Below are 19,696 nucleotides of genomic sequence, written 5' to 3' on the forward strand. Positions count from 1 at the left end.
TCCAGCAAGCTGCTGGATGAGAGTCCTAAATCTGCAAAGCTCTCTACTCATTCAGGACTTGAAAGTAGGACTGAAACTCCAAGTACCATCCATTGCTCATTATTTATTTACTCCGTTCAGTTTTAAACCAGATTTGTCAGACCCCACCTATGCTCAGAGGGCTAAGAAACACTTTTGTGTATGACCTCTAATCTCAAAGCTCAGGGTCATTATTTATTTATGGACTGTCTAAAAAGATTTTTTCCACTTTCTTCCAGTACTTTATTTCTTCTTTACTTTTACTGCTTCTGACATTTGGGAAAGATTTCCTAGTCTCAGAAATATGAGCAATGTTGAGACTTGGCATGAAGGTGACTTTCATGAAAAATACCAGCTAATCCTGCCTGGAATAGGATGCAACTTCATCTCTTGTTCTGTTTTACATACACCCTGTGAAGTCTCATAATTGTGGAAATGTGACCTACTGAGGTCACCTTTTAGCAAGAAAGGAAAAAAGTGCTCCCAGCTTTCTAACAGAACAAGGCTGGTCCAGCATGTTGGTCAACTAGAGTGGTTTAGTCCTCATTTGCCCCCTCCGCCAGGCGACTTTGTGCATGGTATCTTGAGTCACTCAGCTTGTCATCACTGTGGCCAAAATACCTGATGAAAACAACCTCAAGGAGGAAAGACTTATTTAATTTCACAACTTCAAAGGTATTCATCCATGGTTGGCCAGCTCCATTGCTTTGGGCCTGAGGGGAAAGGGCATGGTGGAAGAAAGCTGCTCAGTTTGTGGCAGCCAGGAAACAGAAGGGTGGGGAGGAAGGAGCCCAGGACATGTCCCAAAAGGCATGCACCCAGTGACCTCATTCCTCCAAACCATGCCCTGCCTGCCTAGAACTTGATGATACTACTTTGTTATATTCTGTTTTCTCTGGCTTTCATCTGTCAATGGATTCATCCACTGATGAGGACAGAGCCCTAATGATCCAATCATTTTCTCAAATCCCCACCTCAGGTCATCACTGCCTTGGGAACCAAGCCTTCAACACCTGGGCCTTCGGTGGACTTTTCAGATGAAAACCACAACACATTTGTTCCTCTATCATTTTCAGAAGCTCTGAGTAGAGGCAGACTGATCTTATCAGCCAAAAGCTTTTAAGATTTGTCTTTCATTCCAAGAACAGTGTTTTAGTCTTGGGTCTCAGACTTGGCTTCATCTTATTTCCACCACGAGGGTACCTACTCTCCTTCCGTCAACTTTTTCCTTCCCATTATTTTCTTGGCAACTTGGTAATGATAGATGAGGAAGCAGGTGGAGAAATCAATTAATCATCAAGTTTAATCACCTTTAGAGACTTCCCTTGTAAAATATGGATTCTGTTATAGTGTAGTTAAGAGGAGGGTTCTGGAATCAGATTGCCTTTCTTCCAGACCCAGTTTACTCACTAGCTATGAGTTTCAACATGGTACCTAAACATCCCTTGTGTTTTAGGTTTTTTTTTTTTTCAAGATCAAAAGAATACTTACTTCTTAGGGTCATAATAAAAACTAACCAACATAATATTTATAAAGCGCTTAATGCAATGTCTGCTGCAAAGAAATCACTCAATAAAAGTTAACTATGAGTACGATTCCAATGAGGTAGTAGAGGCTTTCTGTTCTGGAGAAGGGAACCTGGACTACATCTTGTTTTTTTGTGACTATATATGTAACAGGATATATCTGATATGCATCAAGTTTGTAACAGAGTACTTACTTGTCTTCTTAAAATAATTATTTTGATTTCAGGAGCAACATGTCAGATTCTGCTTATCTACTTGTTACATCTTGGCTTTACATTTTTCATTTAATTCTTAACCCTCAGATAACTCCACCTTCAGTCTCCCATCCTGATTTCCTGCATGTGCACAATGGACTAAGACCACTGTTGGTGACCTCTTTGGTCTAGTCTTGGTGGGGCTGGGGCTCTGTTGCTTAGGAAGTAGGAGCTGCCACCCCAATCTGCCTGAGAGACAGTTCCAGTGAACACCTGTTTTCTGGTGTATTATTTACGATGACCCCTTTCACTCTCAAGTTTTGGGCTTGAACAATGAATTCAAAGGAGCTTTTCTCTATTATAGTCCCATCCTGAACTCGAATGGAGAATTGTTCCTGCTTATAAAAGAAAAATTGCTTTGGGAAGGATTGTATAGGAATGGAATAGAACCATTCCAATAAATAAGATTAAAAGCCATTGTCTAAACATTGTCCTAGGAGTTCCTTTCTGGAAAAAAAAATATATTTTTGAAGTTCATTTCTATTTATTTAGATTCCGAAAAACTAGGACTTCAGACTTTGTTCAGGGACCATAATTAACCACTTTTAAATGAATAAATCCCTGAGCTCCCCCTCCAGGTGATTGTGTAGTTGTTCTTATGAGAATCAGCTGGACCACAAATCAATGCCTAGTGTGATTTTTCTATATGGAGCTCTAATTTGAAAGCTTTGTTCATCTTTTCCCTCTATAATTCTATTTCACTCTTGACAGGCCATCCCATGGGGCTTTTACATGGGGATTTTAGCAAAAGCTAAAATCTTTTTCTTTTTTTTTGTACACTTCATATACTCGTCTTTCCAAGTGAGCAGCTTATATTTTAATCCACACCACTCAGTGACAGGCAAGCACTTTGTTTTATTTATTCGTATTGATTCATATTACTGATAGTTACTAAAAAATATTGACATTTATTAGAGTTGATTGCAATATCAACTTTTACCAGCATGTGAATGAACATTCCTTGTCCATCTGAATTGGACTAGAAAAAATGTTTTTATTGTAGAGCATACCTGCCACTGTTCTTCTCAGGGGTTTTATTTACTAGTTCAGGCAGGTCTTGGATGACTCATAACAAACTGTCCTGATATATATTTTCACATTCTACCAATTTAAGGACATCAGCCAATTCTATCAATTCCATAATGTTTAATATTCTTGTGCTTTAATTATTGAAGAAATAAATGCTGCATTCAGACGAACAATAATATATGTCTGGCATATCAGAGACTATGACAATTATGGAATATTCTAATTTAGGTTTCTTGATATCATCTAAAGAGAAAAGGAAAAATCTCAATCTGGGGATGAGGAAGAACTGAGCCTGTTATATTAATGGCTTCTCTCCCACAGCATCCCAAAGTGTGCCTAAAAATCAAGTGGATGGTGTCGTTTGAAAACATATGTAATTCAGAATACTGTACCCAGTCCCACAATAATCTGATTTATTAAGTCTCAGGTAGTACCTAAGGATATGCCTTTTTAAAAAGCATTGTAGGGCTGGGGTAGTGGCTCAGTGGTAGAGCGCTCGCCTAGTATGTGCAGGTTTGGATCCTCAGTACCCCATAAAAATAAATAAGTGAAATGAAGGTATTGTGTCCAACTACAACTAAAAAATAAATATTTTTTTTTAAAAAAAGCATTGTAGGTAAAATGTGAGGTGCATACTTTGAACATTTGCAAATAGGAAAGAGTTTTAAAGTTGAGGGCCATGGCAACTGATTGATTATGGTGCCCCAGAGTCCACGCTAATAAGAAAGGTCCTTGTGCTGAGCAGGCAGGGTCAGAGAGCAGATCATGAGAACAAGAATGGCTAAATTCAATGACTCAGTAAAATGAATATAGATTTTAAGGGGATCCTGTCTCAAGCCACAGAGGCAAAAAGGAAAGGCACCCATCTCCTGCTGGTGCTGGATCAGGAAGTTCTTAGCCTGTACCCGAAAAACTTCATACTAGGAAAGTGCTTTGCAGATGGTTCTTGTGCACTTCAATAGCAGGAGGCTGAACCCTCCCTTGTGACCCAGCACTCAAATTCACTTTTGCAGCGCAGGAAGGAACCTGGCAGATGGTCATCAGGGTGAGCAGAAGCAAAGTGTAGTAGTAGCTGGGGGAGCTGAGGTTGAAGGGCCACCATCTGTGGGCCTTGTAAAACTCTGATTTCAATGTTCAGCCCAAGAGCACTAGATTAAAACTTCCTATAGATCCTGGCCCTCAAATGTTTCCTGTATATTTTGTGCTAGGCATTCTGGCAGGAGAAAAAACAAAACAAACAAACAAACAAACAAAACCCAACAACTCTGAGCCAATCAGGAAGTAGTTCTTTCAGGATATGAAAGCTTCTGCCAATCTCATAACTCCCACCTGAGCGGCTCTTCAACAAATTCTAGATCTTAATTTGAACTCTGGTACTACTGAGCCCTGTGGACATAGTACAAACAATTCATGTATAAAATAGAGAACACCTCATTGAGTTAAAGGGAAAACTTCATGTGACAGCATTTTAAGAGCTGAATTAATCAGACTAATGTAAATAGTTAAAAGACAAACATTCAACTCTCAAATTCAACAAATATATAATGAATATTTCCTAGGGTCTGTTCCTTTTATTAAGCCAAGTCATCTTTCAAACAGTGATCTCAGATTTTACGAGGTTTTGAAATTACTTGGAGAGTTTGTTTAAACTCAGAGCCCCAGCCCCAGAGTTTCTGATTCAGTAAGGTTGGAGGAAACCCAAGAATTTGCATTTCTAACACGCTCTCAGATGACTGATGCTCCTGGTCTGTAGGAATCAGGTTGTCTTGACATATTTTACCTTCTACTTCTGCACTAGCATAGATAATCTTAGGACTAAGCTTAGAAAATCTACTCAGGCAAGAAAAGAAGGTTGCCGTTCCTCTGAATCAACTGTGAAATTTGAGGCCCAACTCTTCTACGTACCCTACTGAACTGGATTCTCAAGAGAGTAAAGTCCAGGCATATGTGTTTTGCAAAACTACACTGAAATTTCTAATAATGATAAATATCAATAACAAAACACTTACTTTCTGCCAAATGCTGTGCTAAATCTCCCGAGTCATTAATTTATTTCATTTTCCCAGTAGCCATACCTTCTGAGAACCCTGCTATTGTTAGAGGGCCTAGTGATCTTTTCAAAGTTACACAGCTGGTTAGTAGTAGAAACTAGGCCTAAGGCCATGCAGTCTGATTCCAGAGAACAAGTTGTTAACCACAAATCTTCCAGGCCCACCTAATCTGCATCAAACCTTATGAACTACTGTCTGGTGCTTTAAGTGTACATTATAGGGAGAAAAAAAAGGGTGCAGGAAAAAAAAAAGCTATAAACTGTCATAGGGAGAGAGTGGTTGAAATCACCATTGGTGCCATTAAGGCAAGAATACCTTAATTTTTAATTAGATGAGTGCTACTTTTACTTTTTTAAAATATCATCACATAAACAAGAAGAAAACACAGTTTCTGCACAAAATAAAACCCCCATAGTGAAGGCAGTGAGATTTATCCTTAGCCATGGACTAAATATTATCAAAGAGCAGACTTTGGGGAGTGAGAACTATAGACCAGGGGAAAAGAATTGGACCCCATCCTCCAATTGCGTCCTGGACTCATCAAAGCCACTGACACATATAACTGGAAATGCAGAACCTTCAAGATCCTCTGAAGGCAGATATTCGTGTGGTTGCCTTGGCTTCCTGCACTGCTCTTTTCTTTCTTGCTATAAATGCAGGGACCCTAGACACTTTGTAGAGTGTGTTCCTGACAAACTTAAGTGTTAGAACCATACTGTGTCACTATGAACATTACAGCTGAGAGAAACCCTAGAGACCATCTTATCTACCCATTTTTTTTTTAACAAAAATTTAGGCCCAACCTAGGAAAAGGATGTAAAACGTACTATATGCTAGGGGTGGTTTTCAGGCAGAGGCCAGGTCTCCTGGACCCCAGTCTAGTATTCCTCAGAGTCCCTTTAAAGATGAAAGTTGATTTTTATTTATTTATTTATTTTTGCCCCCTGATTTCCATTTATAATAGTTACTTGGTTGGGGATTGATGGTGTGACAACTTGAATTCTTCCAACAGCAAACAAACAAGCAGACAAAGCATTTCAGAAAAATAAGGAGAACAAGAATTCTTTCCTGGCTAAAAGTAAAAATACCCATGCTTTTGCTGGCTTGTTGTAATTTTGCCTCTGTTTTTTTTTAAGATCCCATAAGATATGCTTGGGATTGTGACACTTTGATTAGCTCTTGGCTGTCTCACTCTTGATACTCATAGCCTAAACAACTTAAAATGCTGCCAATAGACAAAATTTGCCTAAGTAGAATTACCAGAACATGAACTCAACTACTAAGGTTAAGATATTCGGAGGTTGAATTTCAAGTTCAAAGCAGTGACTAGTCAATGCCCTGTCATGCTCTGGCTTCTGAGGAATTGCTGGTTTAAGATTATGGTGGCTGTGAGAATGGAATAAGTAAGCTTTTATTGCCTGTACCCAGCATACAAGAAAGACCAAGTTTATAAATGCTTTCAGTTAGACAAACAATTATGTCACTGGGTTGAATGGGACTTAACATCTCTGTGGTCTTTCTCTCTCCTCAGGACACGTGCACATCACAGATTTCAACATTGCTGCCATGCTGCCCAAGGAGATGCGGATCACCACCATGGCCGGCACCAAGCCTTACATGGGTATGGGCCTCACGAGTGGCCACAATTACTAAGAGCAAAGCTTTATGGTTTCTCATTCCTGTAGACAAAATTTACTGCAGGGGACTTGCAGTGAGAATGGACAAGTTCCCCTCTGACTTTACCCAGGGAGCTTCTGATTTGATGGGTTGTGAGGTGAACCTCACTATTCTTTATCAGCAAGTACATAGGGCAATCTGAATTCAGGAGGGCCATGGATATCATTTTGAAAGCACTAATTAAGATAGGTTTTTTCCCACTTCCTTACAAAAATATTAATTAATTCAATTAGTGTTCACTAATTGTCTTTGTGTATCCTTGGGGCTTTAGATGCTGGTGAACCTGTAATGAGCAACACACACAAGGTCTCCACCTCATGCAGCATACATACTAGTGGGAGGAGATGATAAAAATACAATGAAACAACAAAGGAAGAAGTAGTAGATTGGTAATAAGTGATAAAAGAATCATTTTAACTATTCATTTACATAAAACTGCATTACATGCATAGGACTGTAAAGTGTACCCAGTTATAATTTTAGATTCAATTTGTTTGCCACAATTCCATGACTTCTTCTTTTTAAAGATGGGAAAATTCTGCCTCAGACAGGTTAAATGATTTCACATAATATTGTTTGCAGTGAATCAAGGAACTATGTTCATCTTGATGTTTGCAATTGTTAAGGGGTAAGGAATAGGGTAGGCATAGGTGGCAAATTACCAGTGAGGTCTCACATTTAATTGTAGAAACAAATCAATTAAAAATTCTCGTGTGAGTTGTTAGAGGCTGCTTTCTCTTTATAGACAGGGTTTTAGCAGAACTTGTCTTAGTTTTGTTCACCTTAAAAAAAAACAAAAACATGAAGCAAACTGTAACCCTTTGGGGCACATTCATTACTCTGAATTACTCCTTCTTACTATTCCAAAGGCAAATGAGTCAGATCTCAACTAATGATCTGTAAATTCTTGGGGTGACTACAAGAAGAGGGGCCCAGCATTCCATTGTTGGTTACATGGCTGTTTAGTCACTAGACTTGAGGATTGGTCCCTAACTAAGCTAACAGGGCCTAGTTTCCCATGGAGGGTTGATGAGTTTGGGAAAAAGTCTTACTCCGTACTCCAGGAGATGGAGGTATGTAGTGGGTGTGAATCTATTTAGGGGAGCAGCTAGAGGATTCCATCTAGCTTTACAAGCCATGCCCCCACAATGTGGGGGTATAGGCTGGAAGGAACAGAGGCTCCCATCAGAATGGGACACCAATAGTCCCAAGACACCTTGACTATGTCACACTCTCTGAGGACGTAGCCCAAGGAATCAGATGGTTTTAAAGCTGGATAGGTAGTTCCAGTGTGGAGGATTGACAACCTTGGCCAAACCTGTGGTAGGGTCAGCACATTTATGTTCGGTTCCCTCTGCCTCTGCTATTCCTCGTTCACATCCCAAAACAAACAGTGCTTTGTCGGAAACTGATGTGTAGCACCAGATCCATCCTCCATCTCCACACCAAAGCTGCAGAATCCAGTCCTGTGGAGTGAGTGGAGGAGCTTTGATTCAGATATGAGATTAGTTTCAAAATTCACAGGAGTGCATTTTAAACTGTCTGAAGTCAGTGCTGTAATGAGCAAAAAAACAATTACAGTTTTTTAGGCCATAGACTGAGCTATCATTAGAGGAGCCCCTATCCAGAAAACAGGAGCTCAGTCACTGCACCCTTGCTGTCAGATGACAGAGACTAAGAGCTACTCCTGCTTCTTTCCTAATTAAGATGTTAAAGCAGATGATGTTGCTGTTTAAACTAGTTGGGTTAAGTCAGGGTGGAATCAGTTGAGTAGTTAGATACAGTTAGAGTAACTCACAGGCAAAATAGGTGAACTTAAAAATCAAGGACAAAGACCATGCCAATTTCTTATAATATTTCATTCTCTTCCTCTGTGTAATGAGAGAAGGAGGATAAGAGAACCTCCCTATGAAGGGCCACCTTACTGTCAAGAGAAAGAAATATATGGGGAAAAAAATGAACCTAATTTTATATGATATTTGAACAACTGGAAATTTCATGGCTTTCAATTACCAGTGAGGGGAATAAATCTCTTTTGTCACTTCTAAAATAATGGACACATATAATTCAGCCAATTTTCCACCTAAAACCCATGGCCCTTAAATGATAAAAGGGAATATCCAAGCCTGCTGGCCTGATGAGTTTATTCCCCAGGTTTCCTGCGTTTCCATATTAAGGGCTATTTTCTTGGAGCCAAATCAGAAAATGTGCATCTGGGTTTTCTAGGGCTGGTTTCCATGGTGAGGGGAAAGGGAGGCCACCTTTCTTTCTCCTCAGTGATTTTAGCTACAATATCTTTGTAATCCAATTTTTTTTTCAAAATTGGTAATTCTAGTCTTTTCATAAGATGGAACTATGAAATTGGAATATAGGCAAGACTTCATACACCTCCCTGCTTTCCCCCTTACGGTTAACAATTTGACAATATTTATTGAGATCTTTCTGTAGCCCAAACAATGTGTTAAATGTTTTATATTCATTTATTCATTTCCTTTTCCCAATAGCCCTGTGAGACAGACTAGACTTGTCATCATTTTAAATTGAAGACAATCAGAAACTAAGTAATCTGCCAAAGATCACATGGCTAATAATTACTTATCTAAGCATGAAGAAGCTTAGATTTAAGTCAAACTCAGGTTTCTCACTTGAAAGAGACAGAGATAGAGAATATATTTAAATATTGCTATTTGTAGTTCTTAAATGGTTCTAAGCCAACTTAGGCTACCATGTTGGAAATGTTCCTTAGTTTATTCCAAAATGAATATTTGATTGTCATAGCATATCTCTTTATCCAGAGGTGCCCTTGTCTTTGGTTTTTACATAGAAGTCTTTCAAAGGGCAGTTGTAGGTTGAAGCCTGTTTTCCCTTTTTAAAAATTATGTACCGAATAATTTGGTAAAATCTACCTAACAGGCATTCATCAGTGTCCTCTTTACAGTGATTATGTAGCATACTAATTAGAAATTAACCAGAAAGTAAACAATCTAAAAAGATAGAAGAAATAAAAGTAGGAAATAAATGCTAAATGAAGGTTAGCAGATGCACCATATCTAGTAGAATGAGGAGCTAAGCATGGCATGGAGCATTGCAGAACTCTGAAAGGAGAATGATCTGTCCGCCAAGTCTTTACTACCTCCAACACAGCAAGGAAGCTTTGCTTTTCACATTTCATAATCTCCTACCTCCATACTCCACTGATCACTCTAGTCCTTCCTGCTCCCCATAATCTTACATCTGTGTGAATGTAATCCAGATCACTTGGAATTTTGCTGATTAAAACATTCTTTATATATAAAAGTGTGTGTGTGTGTGTGTGTGTGTGTGTGTGTGCATGCATGTGTGCATGTGTGTTCATAATGTCACTATGGAAAAAGTATAAAATGTTGATAAGCAAAAGGGAAAATAAGTTAACTCTTCTACCAATAGATGTTTATAGCTCCCTTATAGATCTTCTTTTCTTCCATGTTCAAACATATACACACATTTTTAAAATGGGATCATGCTAAATTTCTTCAATGTAAATTTTCACTTCATAATGTAGTAAAAACAATAATAGAATCACATAGTGAGCATTTATGATGTACCAGAAACTTCACTAGGTTTTTAACATTCATTATATCATTAAATTCTCTAAACAACCCTATAAAATAGGTTTTACTATATTATTATTTCATAGACTAAAAATCAGGCTCAATGAGAGAGGAAGTGAAGCCATATGGCAAGTGATTGACAGAGGATGAAATTAAGCCCAAGTCTGGAAGCATCTAGCTTGGGACATTGAAGAAAATGACAATGATAAAACTATAATGCCTTACATGCACTGAGCTCTCCTCACATGCTGAGTCCTATTCTCAGTGCATGCATTACATTATTTAAACTAGAATCCATTCTGTGAGGCAAGAATGATTGTTTTTCCTACTTTAGAGATAGGCAGCTGAGCAGCTAGAAAATTTTAGCTGCAACATAATGATCTGTTGCCAGCACCCAAATCCGACCATCCTTCCCTTCTTTCCTTCCTTCATGGTGGTACCAGGGATCAGGTATGTTCTACCGCTAAGCTACATCCCTAGCTTTTTTAAAAATTTTATTTTGAGACAGAGTCTCACTAAATGACCTCAAACTTGTAGTCTTTGTACCTCAGCCTCCCAAATATCTGAGGTAACAGGTGCACACCACCGGGCTCAGCTCAGAGCCCTAACTCAACATGTTGCTATACTGCCTTTTTGTTCAAGTCAGTAAACAGGCCTCTGCTGAAGCCCCTTGGTCTTGACTCCAGAGTTTGGATCTTGACAACTGGCACTGCTTACTTTCTTGTGCCAGTAAATATAACTATCTTTTTCTTTCCTTTTTTTTTTTTTTTTTTTTTTTTTTGCATTACTGGGTGTTGAACCCAGGGCCTCAAGCATGCTAGATGAGTGCTCTTCCACTGAGCCACTTCACCAGCCCCTTAACTATTGTTTTTAATGGACATATTTTATAGAGGATGGCACCAAAATTTATTTAACCTATTCCTTACTATTGAATATTAGTTTGTCCTCATTTGAAATAAATAAATATATAGATTATTTATAGAAGAAACATAATTTTGTAGTAAAAATCTATTAGTAGAATAATTTTCTGCAACTTAATCATTTGTTTGTGATAAACTTCCATCAAAAAATGACAATGTATTTTATTCTTAAAAATCACTGAGAGTAAATTTTATGTGTTCTTATCACAAAAAACATGGTATGTGAGGTATTGGATATGTTAAATATCTTGACCATTCTGCAATATATACATATTTCAGAATATCATGTTGTACACAATAAACACACACACATATTATTTTTACTTGTCAACTAAATTTAATTAATTTTTAAATTTATTTTTGATTGAAAGATATATGCATGTTAATGCATTTCCCTTCTGAAAGTTCGTGTTTATTTTTACTTACACTGGGAAGTATGTGAGACACTCATTTCCCTGATCCTTGCCACTGATATAACATATTTTTAATTTCCCCAAATAATAAGCAAAAATGATACCACATTGTGATATTAAAATTGCATTCCAGCCCGGGCCGGTGGTGCACACCTGTAATCTCAGTGGCTCAGGAGGCTGATTCAGGAAGATCACGAGTTCAAAGCCAGCCTCAGCAACCGTGAGGTCCTACGTAACTCAGTGAGACACTGTTTCTAAATTAAATACACAATAGGCCTGGGGATGTGGCTCAGTGGTCGAGTGCCCCTGAGTTCAATCCCCAGGACCCCACCCCCACCGACCAAAATTACATTTCATTCTCTTCTTTTGTAAATGCCTATTCTTAGTCTTTGCCTGTATTCAATGTGGGTATTAATATTTTTTCCTTTTCTATTATTTCTTATTGGTTATATGACAAAGTTTTGCCTTAGTGTATTATGAATACTTAAATTCTAATGTATTATATTTGTTATTGGTACAAATAAGATCTCTCACTTTTAGGGACTTTTTTGATACTGAAAATCAAACCGAGGGACACTTTACCTTGAGTCATATTCTCAGCCTTTCTTATTTATTTTTTATTTTGAGACAAGGTCTCCCTAAGTTTCTGAGGCCCTGAACTTTTGATCCTCCAGTCTGAACCTCCTGAGTTGCTGAGATCACAGGTGTGTGCCAATGCACCTGGCTTTTTATGATCTTTTTTTTAAAAAATAAATAAGTTACTTTTAGTATCATCAAATTTCTCATACTCTCTTTTTCCGGGTGGAGTGCTGAGGATTGAATCCAGGGCATTGCGCATGCTCCAACACTGAACCTTATCTGTAGTCCCCTCATCTTTGTGCTTTATGATTTCTATCTTTGATTCTATTCTTTGAAATACTGTCTTACATCCAGATTTTAATAAGTTTATGTAACAATCTGGTTGTCCACTATTTGTTTAAACATATGTGGAAAGTATCTGACTTTATTTTTGTTAGATAATTAAATAATTATTTTGGGACAAGGTATTAAATAAGACTCTTCCCATACTTATTTGAAATGTATTCCTATGCATGTATATTAGACCAAAATTCATTCTACTATCATGTATAACTAAAAAGAACAAATAAAAAAATAAAAAATAAACAAAGAAATGTGTTTCTTATAAACTAAATAACTTTGTGTATTTAAATCAATAATCTCTGAGTCTTTCAAATCTTAATTATCATAATTTTATAATGTAGACTAACACATGGGATGCAAGTTCTTTTTTCTTTTTCAAAAATCTTTATTATCCCTATTTTTTGTGTAAATGAAGTTTAGAATCATTTTTGTAAAGTTTATACATGCATTATTCCTAATATATTAAATTTATAGATTTAATTTGGGGCCCTTTCTTTATATCCTGACCAAAATTTAATGTCTATGTTTGTTTTTTTGTTTGTTTGTTTGTTTTTGGTACCAGGGGGATTGAACTTAGGGGCACTAGACCATTGAGCCATATCCCCACCCCTATTTTATATTTTATTTTCATACAGGGTCTCACTGAGTTGCTTAGTGCCTAGCTGTTGCTGAGGCTGGCTTTGAACTCTATCCTTCCACCTCAGCCGCCAAAGCTACTGGGATTACAGGTGTGCATTACTGCACCCAGCCTATGTCTAAGTTTTTTTTTTTTAAACTGTGAAACCAAAGGTTGGAAACACAAACACCTGATAAACATATTAAAATGTAATCAAGCTTATTAGCAATTAGAGAAATGCCAATTTAAACCACAATGAGATATAATTTTATACTCACTAGATTTGCAAAAACCAAAGTGTCAGTAACATCAAGTGTGAATAAGAAGATGAACAGAGGAGCTCTGATTCACTGCTGGCCATAGTGTGAACTGGCAAAACCACACTGGTGAAAAGTTTGTATCATTTAGTACATGTGAGGATGCACATCCCCATCCAGAACAGTCCCCCTTACTGGGATGGACCTAAAGATTCTTATAGGTGTCTAACATGTACAGGAATGTTTTAAAAAGTATTGTTCACAGTATTCCTAAGGTGAAAATAGCTGTCAATAATAGGAGTCGTAGGTAAGTTATGGGATACTCATATAGCCTTAAACGTGAATAAACAGTAAGTGCATGCAGCAGTTTGCACAAATCTTAAATATTATTGAGAAAGAAAAACAAGAAACCAAAAAGTATAAGGAATGGGATTTAAGAAGACAGGCAATAGAGTAAAAAAAAATATGCACTTTAACAATGTTTTCTTTATTGTAAAGCACTGAAATAAATCAAAGGCTAGGCAGCTAGGAATTTCCTTAGTTCACCCATAGGCAAAATTAAACCATTGTTTAGAAATGCATACATTGAGAGCAAATCTATATGAAAAAATAAAGAAAATCCTTAACTTAAAGTTCAGAACAGTGAGATCTCAGGAAGTGGAGGGTCAAGACATAGAAAATTGGGGTGAAATTCTACTTCCTGACTTGTGTGACAGTTGCATAGACGTTTGCTTATAGCTAATCATTATATCCTCCTTTGATGTTTTAATTACTTTTCTGGATGTCTGAATAGAACTACTTAAAAATAACACCATGCAAAATATATAGTGGCTCTTTTGAAGGAAATGTAGTACCTCTCCCAGGCAATCTGCTCTTTTTCAGGAGTAGGGTTCTTTTTGAAGAAGGGCTCCTCAGTATCTTTCTGCCCTGAATTTTCTGCTATTTGAGAACTCAAAGGATTACTCTATGCTTTAAAAAATATATTTTTAGCTGTAGATGGACAGAATACCTTTATTTATTTATTTAATATGGTGCTGAGGATCAAACCCGGTGCCTCACACGTGCAAGGCAGCGCTCCACCACTGAGTTAAAGCCCCAGCCCAACTCTATGCTTTTATATGTTTCCATGATTTCTGTTCTTAATGTCCTACCAAAATCACTCAATGCCTCTCACATCATGAATATTTGTCCAGTGAATGCATGTGCATCCAAATATCTTTCTGTCTGAAAACAGAGGAGGCAGAAGAGAAAGGAATCATCACTCTGTGAAGTTGGGAAAGAAAAAAGAACACACACATAAAATCCAAGGATGATCTAATTCGACAGAAGACATCACTTTTACAGAGTAATGCTTATTTTGTTTGGCATTTTCTTAGCACAATGGATCTGGTTTTTCTTCAAAATTGTCTGCAGCTTCTCTAAGTGAGATGTCTGTCACCTGTCACCTGGGGGACTATCTGAGATGACCTGCTGTGAGATTGAAGGGGGAAAGTAGAAATGTAGTCCACTCCATCCTGTCTGTGGGAATGTTACGAGGTCAAGGCCATCATCTCCCCAGCTGCTCTGGGAGCTGCTACTTGCAGAAAAGATGCAGTGAAGCATGAAAAGTGAATTCACAGGGTATGAGGCTCACTTAGTCCTGCTGGATCAAGCTCGTAGTCAGAGTCATGCCTGGGCACTGGGATGTTAACTTCAACCTTTCTAATTGGATGCTGTCCATAGAATTTGAGTGTACCAGGCAGGCAAGTCAGTGTATGCAAGTCCCATGTCATATCAGTTTCCTTTGCCCAGAGTCAGCACCTTTCTACAGGCAGCCTAGGACCAACCCTGTGTACCTTTAGCCTAGGTAAATTCCTCTTTTAGCATGGTTGTTTGCATCTAACCAAGAGTACCAGATGTATTTGAACATTTTGTACATGCCAGGCACTATGCTGAGACTTTGACATGCATTATCTTGTTTAATTTCTAACTCTGTAAAGACTGTCTTATTATTTTGATTTTGCTGATGAGGATGCTATGCTCTGCCAACTGACTTGCTCAAGGGCACAATAAATGGTGGAGGCAGAATCAGAACCTAGGAAGCATGGCTCCAGAGCTAACGATCACAACTTGTGGCTTAAGTAGTTGATTTATCCATTCACTCACATAACAAATTTCTGTTTATGGACTGTGATTGACAGGTTCCGTATTAGATACTAGGAATGTCATTTTGAGCAAATAGATAACATACCTATCCTTGCTTTGTGTTTAATTCTCTCTGTTTCACTCCTTAGGGTTTAGGAATATTCATGAAAAGGTATATAGAAGGTTTGCAGTGTGGCAAAATGCTTAGAGCATGTGTAAACAAGGAGTCATCTCCAGGGGAAAAATTGTGTGTGGCCCTACCTTTCTTGATGGTCAATTCAGAGAACCCTGGTTACAAGGTGTGAATGACCCACAGTTGTTTTAAAACCTTATATTTCCTAGAACGCCTACTCCCTCTTTCTCCTTTCCTTACCCCCAGTAAGAGTCTTCAAATGCTCCCAGATGGCTCCAGGATAGACAGCCAATCCAATGTACTTTGACTCAAATACTGAGCATTGTTTGCAACCATAATATGAATTTAGATCCTTTATTGCAAGCCTTCCAAATGAAGACAACATCTTCTCAGCCTTCTTTATTTCAGAGTTAATCACATATTTGAGACCCTGTAGGACCCAATTTGAAATAGGTGCATGATCTAACTAAGAGAAGAGTTTGTCTATTAAGGCCTGTACATGCCTGTGTGCATTGATTGATGAAGAAGGCTACTGAAAGAGCTAAGAAAATTAGAAATTTTTGACTGCTGTGAGCAATCTAGCAATGGATAATAATCATCCATAAAAGTGTTCATACCTTTTATGCTGGCATGTTCCTCTGGAGGAACATGTTGGGAAAATAGGCTTATTAATGTCTTAGAGCATAAACCTTGCCTAACTTTTCTTTGTTTTTCAGCACCTGAGATGTTCAACTCCAAAAAAGAAGCAGGCTATTCCTTTGCTGTAGACTGGTGGTCCCTGGGTGTGACGGCATATGAGCTATTGAGAGGCCGGGTACAGTAGAATTGCATGTCCTTTTTGGTTATTCTTCCAGTATGTTCTATTTCAGTAAAAGAATGTATTGTTTGCTCTGAACCAAGCAGTTCCTTTGAGAGCTGAAAACAGCCATGTGATGCTGATAACACCTCTTGAGATTTCTGCACATATTAATTTACTGCCCCACATATGGGACCAACCATGTCAGTTAACATTAAATTTTACCAATAAAATTAAATGAATAATATGGATATTATAAGCTCCCAAGAGGGAAAAATCAATTTACCTCACTAGATATTTTGAGTAAATATGTGTGTTTGTTTAAAGAAAGTCATTAGTAGTTACAGTACAGAGCTCTAATTCAGATACACCTCGCCAAGGCAAGTGTGAATTATTAATACAGCACAACTCATGCCCTGTCTTGTTGGAATGCTGTCTGTCATTTGGTTCCAGGATTCTGGATTCAGTGGAAAATTAGTTTTTATTTCCTTTTTTTTTTTAAAGAAATAGTTCTTAAACCAAGATATTTTTTTCTAGGAAGAAAAGATTAATATCAAACAAATGCTATGAAAATTTGTTCTATTTGGTTTTGATAAACTATTGCATAATTCAGATATCCTTTTGAGTGTGCTAGTTCAGACATAACAAAATACTATAGACCATGTGGCTTACACAATAGGTATTTATTTTCTTACAGTTATACAGGCTGGAACTCCAAGATCAAAGTGCCAGAAATGTTGGGTTCTGGAGAGGTCTATCTTTATGTCATGAGACGGTGACTTTTTTTAATTGTGTCTTCATGAATGGGAGAGGGAGGAGAGAGAGAAAAAAGCGGAAGAGAGAGATATCTTTCTCTTCTTTTAAGGTCACAAATTCCATCATGAAGGTTCTGTTCCCATAACCTAATCTATCCCTAATTACCTGCCAAAGATCTGTCTCTATTAAAGTTAGAGCTTCAGTAAAGGAATTCGGGTCAGGACACATTCAATTCATGAAATTTCACTCTCAGCCCCTTCTCACATGTCCTTCTCACATGCAAAATTTCTTCATCCGGTCCCAAACTAAAACCTAAAGTTCAAAATCTCATCCAGATATTATCTAAATCAAGTATGGAAGAGACTCAAGGGATGATTCATCTTGAGGCAAAATTCTTTTCCCTCTGTGCATTTATAAAAATACAAATTTTGTACTCCTGAAGTATGATGGTGGCACAGACATATGATCAACAGTCTGTTCTAAAAGGGAAAAGTGGGAAACAAGCAAGGAATAGTAGGTCAAAGTCCATTAAATCCTAAGTCTCAAGAATAATCCTCTTTGATTATAATAAGTGATGAATCCTGTCATTTGAAGCCACTTGGATGGAACTAGATCTTATATTACATGAGATAAGCCAGGCACAGAAAGACAAATAGAACATCTTCTCACCCATTTGTGCAAGCTGAAAATTGATTACAGTAGGGAGAAGTAGCAAGCAGAGTACAGATACCAGGAGCTTCCAAAGGGTGGGAGAGGTGAATAGCGGGTCAAGAAAGAGTATCAAAATACCTTGGGGGAAGTAGTGTAGGTGTATACATAGCACAGTAGGGTAACTATGACCTACAACAATTAATTACACATTTCAAAATGACTAGAGAAGAGTTTGAAGCTTACCAACACATAGAAAGGATAACATTTAAGGAAATAGAAATTCTAATTACCCCGATTTAATCCTCAAACATTGTATACATCACACCCTATAAATAAGCGCAAATATTATAAGTCAATTAGGTATAGAATAAAAGCACAATCCTCTTTGGCTTGGTTATCTTCCCTCCAGGCCTCCTGGGCTGGCAGCATCTTTCTCATGGCTGAAGGTAAGGGACTGGAGACTTACTTAGTGACCCTTCAGGGGCTCTGTCCATAGGTATCTGCCATCCCACTTATAGGACTCTGCCAGGTGGTGGTCCTGCCCTTTGGAACTGAGGTAACCCTGACCCCAATGCACTCAGGGCCTGTGGTCAGAGTGGCAGCCCTAATGGTCTCTGAATCACCCTTGGGGTCTTCTTTCCTTACCAGAAGGATAGTGCCTATTCACAACCAGACAGCTCTATGGTCCTGCCTTGTGAAATCTAAGAAGTCTGTTAGTCTTCCTTCACTCCATCCCACTTTCTCTCTGGCCTTTAACTCGAACCATGAGTATCTCTGTGGTATAATCCCATCTCTATCTCTGTTTTTTTTTTTGTTTTTTTTTTTGAGATATCTTATGATATTGCTGAGCCACACATGTCATCTCTTCCTCATTTGGTTGTTCAACTGTCTCCTTAGTGTTCTTTTCAGAACAAGCTGTCTTGTTTCTTGCAATATATATAGGCCAAAAGTTTTGCAGCTCTTCAATTTCTGGTTCTTTTTCTGTTGTTGTTGTTGTATACAATTTCTTCTTTGATTCATCCCCTTTCTTTTATATTTTATTGTAAGTATTCAGGGGAAACCAAGCCACTCCTTCAACATGTTGTCTAAAAATCTTCTTGGTCAATACCCCATTTTAATGCTACAAGTTCTACCTCCCATGAAAAACTGGAATATGGTTCAGAATGTTCTTGGGCCCTTTATAATAAGGATCACTTTCCTTCCGTTTCTGATAATATGTTCCACATTTCTGTCTAAGACATGATGAGAACTATTCCTAAAATCCATATTTATGGCGTAAACCTCAAACCTCTTCCAGCGTCTACCCAATAACTAGCCTCAGAGTTACTTGGAAATGTTTGAGTAGTTTTGGCAGTATTCCACTACCCAATACCTATATCTATTAGGTCAGCCAGGGCTGTCTTAAAAAAAAATACATCTCCTGTGGAGCATAAACAACAGAAATTTGTTATCTTAATAATGGAGGCTGAAACTCTAAGTTCAAGGTGTCAGAATGGTTAGCTTTGGATGAGTGATCCCTTCCTAGCCTGCAGATGACTGCCTCTCACTGTGTCCCCAAGTGATGGGGATAGAAACCTCTCTCTCTCTCTCTCTCTCCCGTTTTTCTTCTTGTAAGACTACTAAGGACCATAAGGGCTCCACCCCCATGACCTAGTCTAACCCTAATTATGCACCAAAGGCTCCTGTTCCAAATACCATCATATTGAGGGTTGGGGCTTTAACATACAACTGGAGGGCAGGACACAAGCATTCAATCCATAAGTAGCTGTGTACTGTCAGGATCCTGGTAATGGATGCAACTGGGATTCCTCCAAGACCCAGGAGTTGAAGACTGTTGCCTCCCTAACTTTCAGAACTCACTCATCTCCACAGGATCAGAACTGGGTATCAAGTTGTCATACAAACACTGCAGCTAGTCTAACCTCTGGAGCTGATCTTTCTGCTTTAGTCAGCAGCCATTGTCC

At 38.1% G+C, this 19,696-nt stretch overlaps 1 protein-coding gene across 1 annotated transcript in view; it reads left to right on the plus strand.

Annotated features, from left to right (window-relative positions):
• Positions 1-19,696, plus strand: part of Stk32a (serine/threonine kinase 32A) — a 122,553-nt gene that overhangs the window by 89,106 nt on the left and 13,751 nt on the right. Inside the window, exons 7-8 of the mRNA XM_005324200.4 lie at positions 6,410-6,499; positions 16,246-16,343. Of these exons, the coding sequence (XP_005324257.1) occupies positions 6,410-6,499; positions 16,246-16,343 (188 nt within the window). The remainder of the gene's footprint in view (positions 1-6,409; positions 6,500-16,245; positions 16,344-19,696) is intronic.

Source organism: Ictidomys tridecemlineatus, chromosome 1, assembly GCF_052094955.1.
Source record: "Ictidomys tridecemlineatus isolate mIctTri1 chromosome 1, mIctTri1.hap1, whole genome shotgun sequence".
NCBI lineage: Eukaryota > Metazoa > Chordata > Mammalia > Rodentia > Sciuridae > Ictidomys > Ictidomys tridecemlineatus.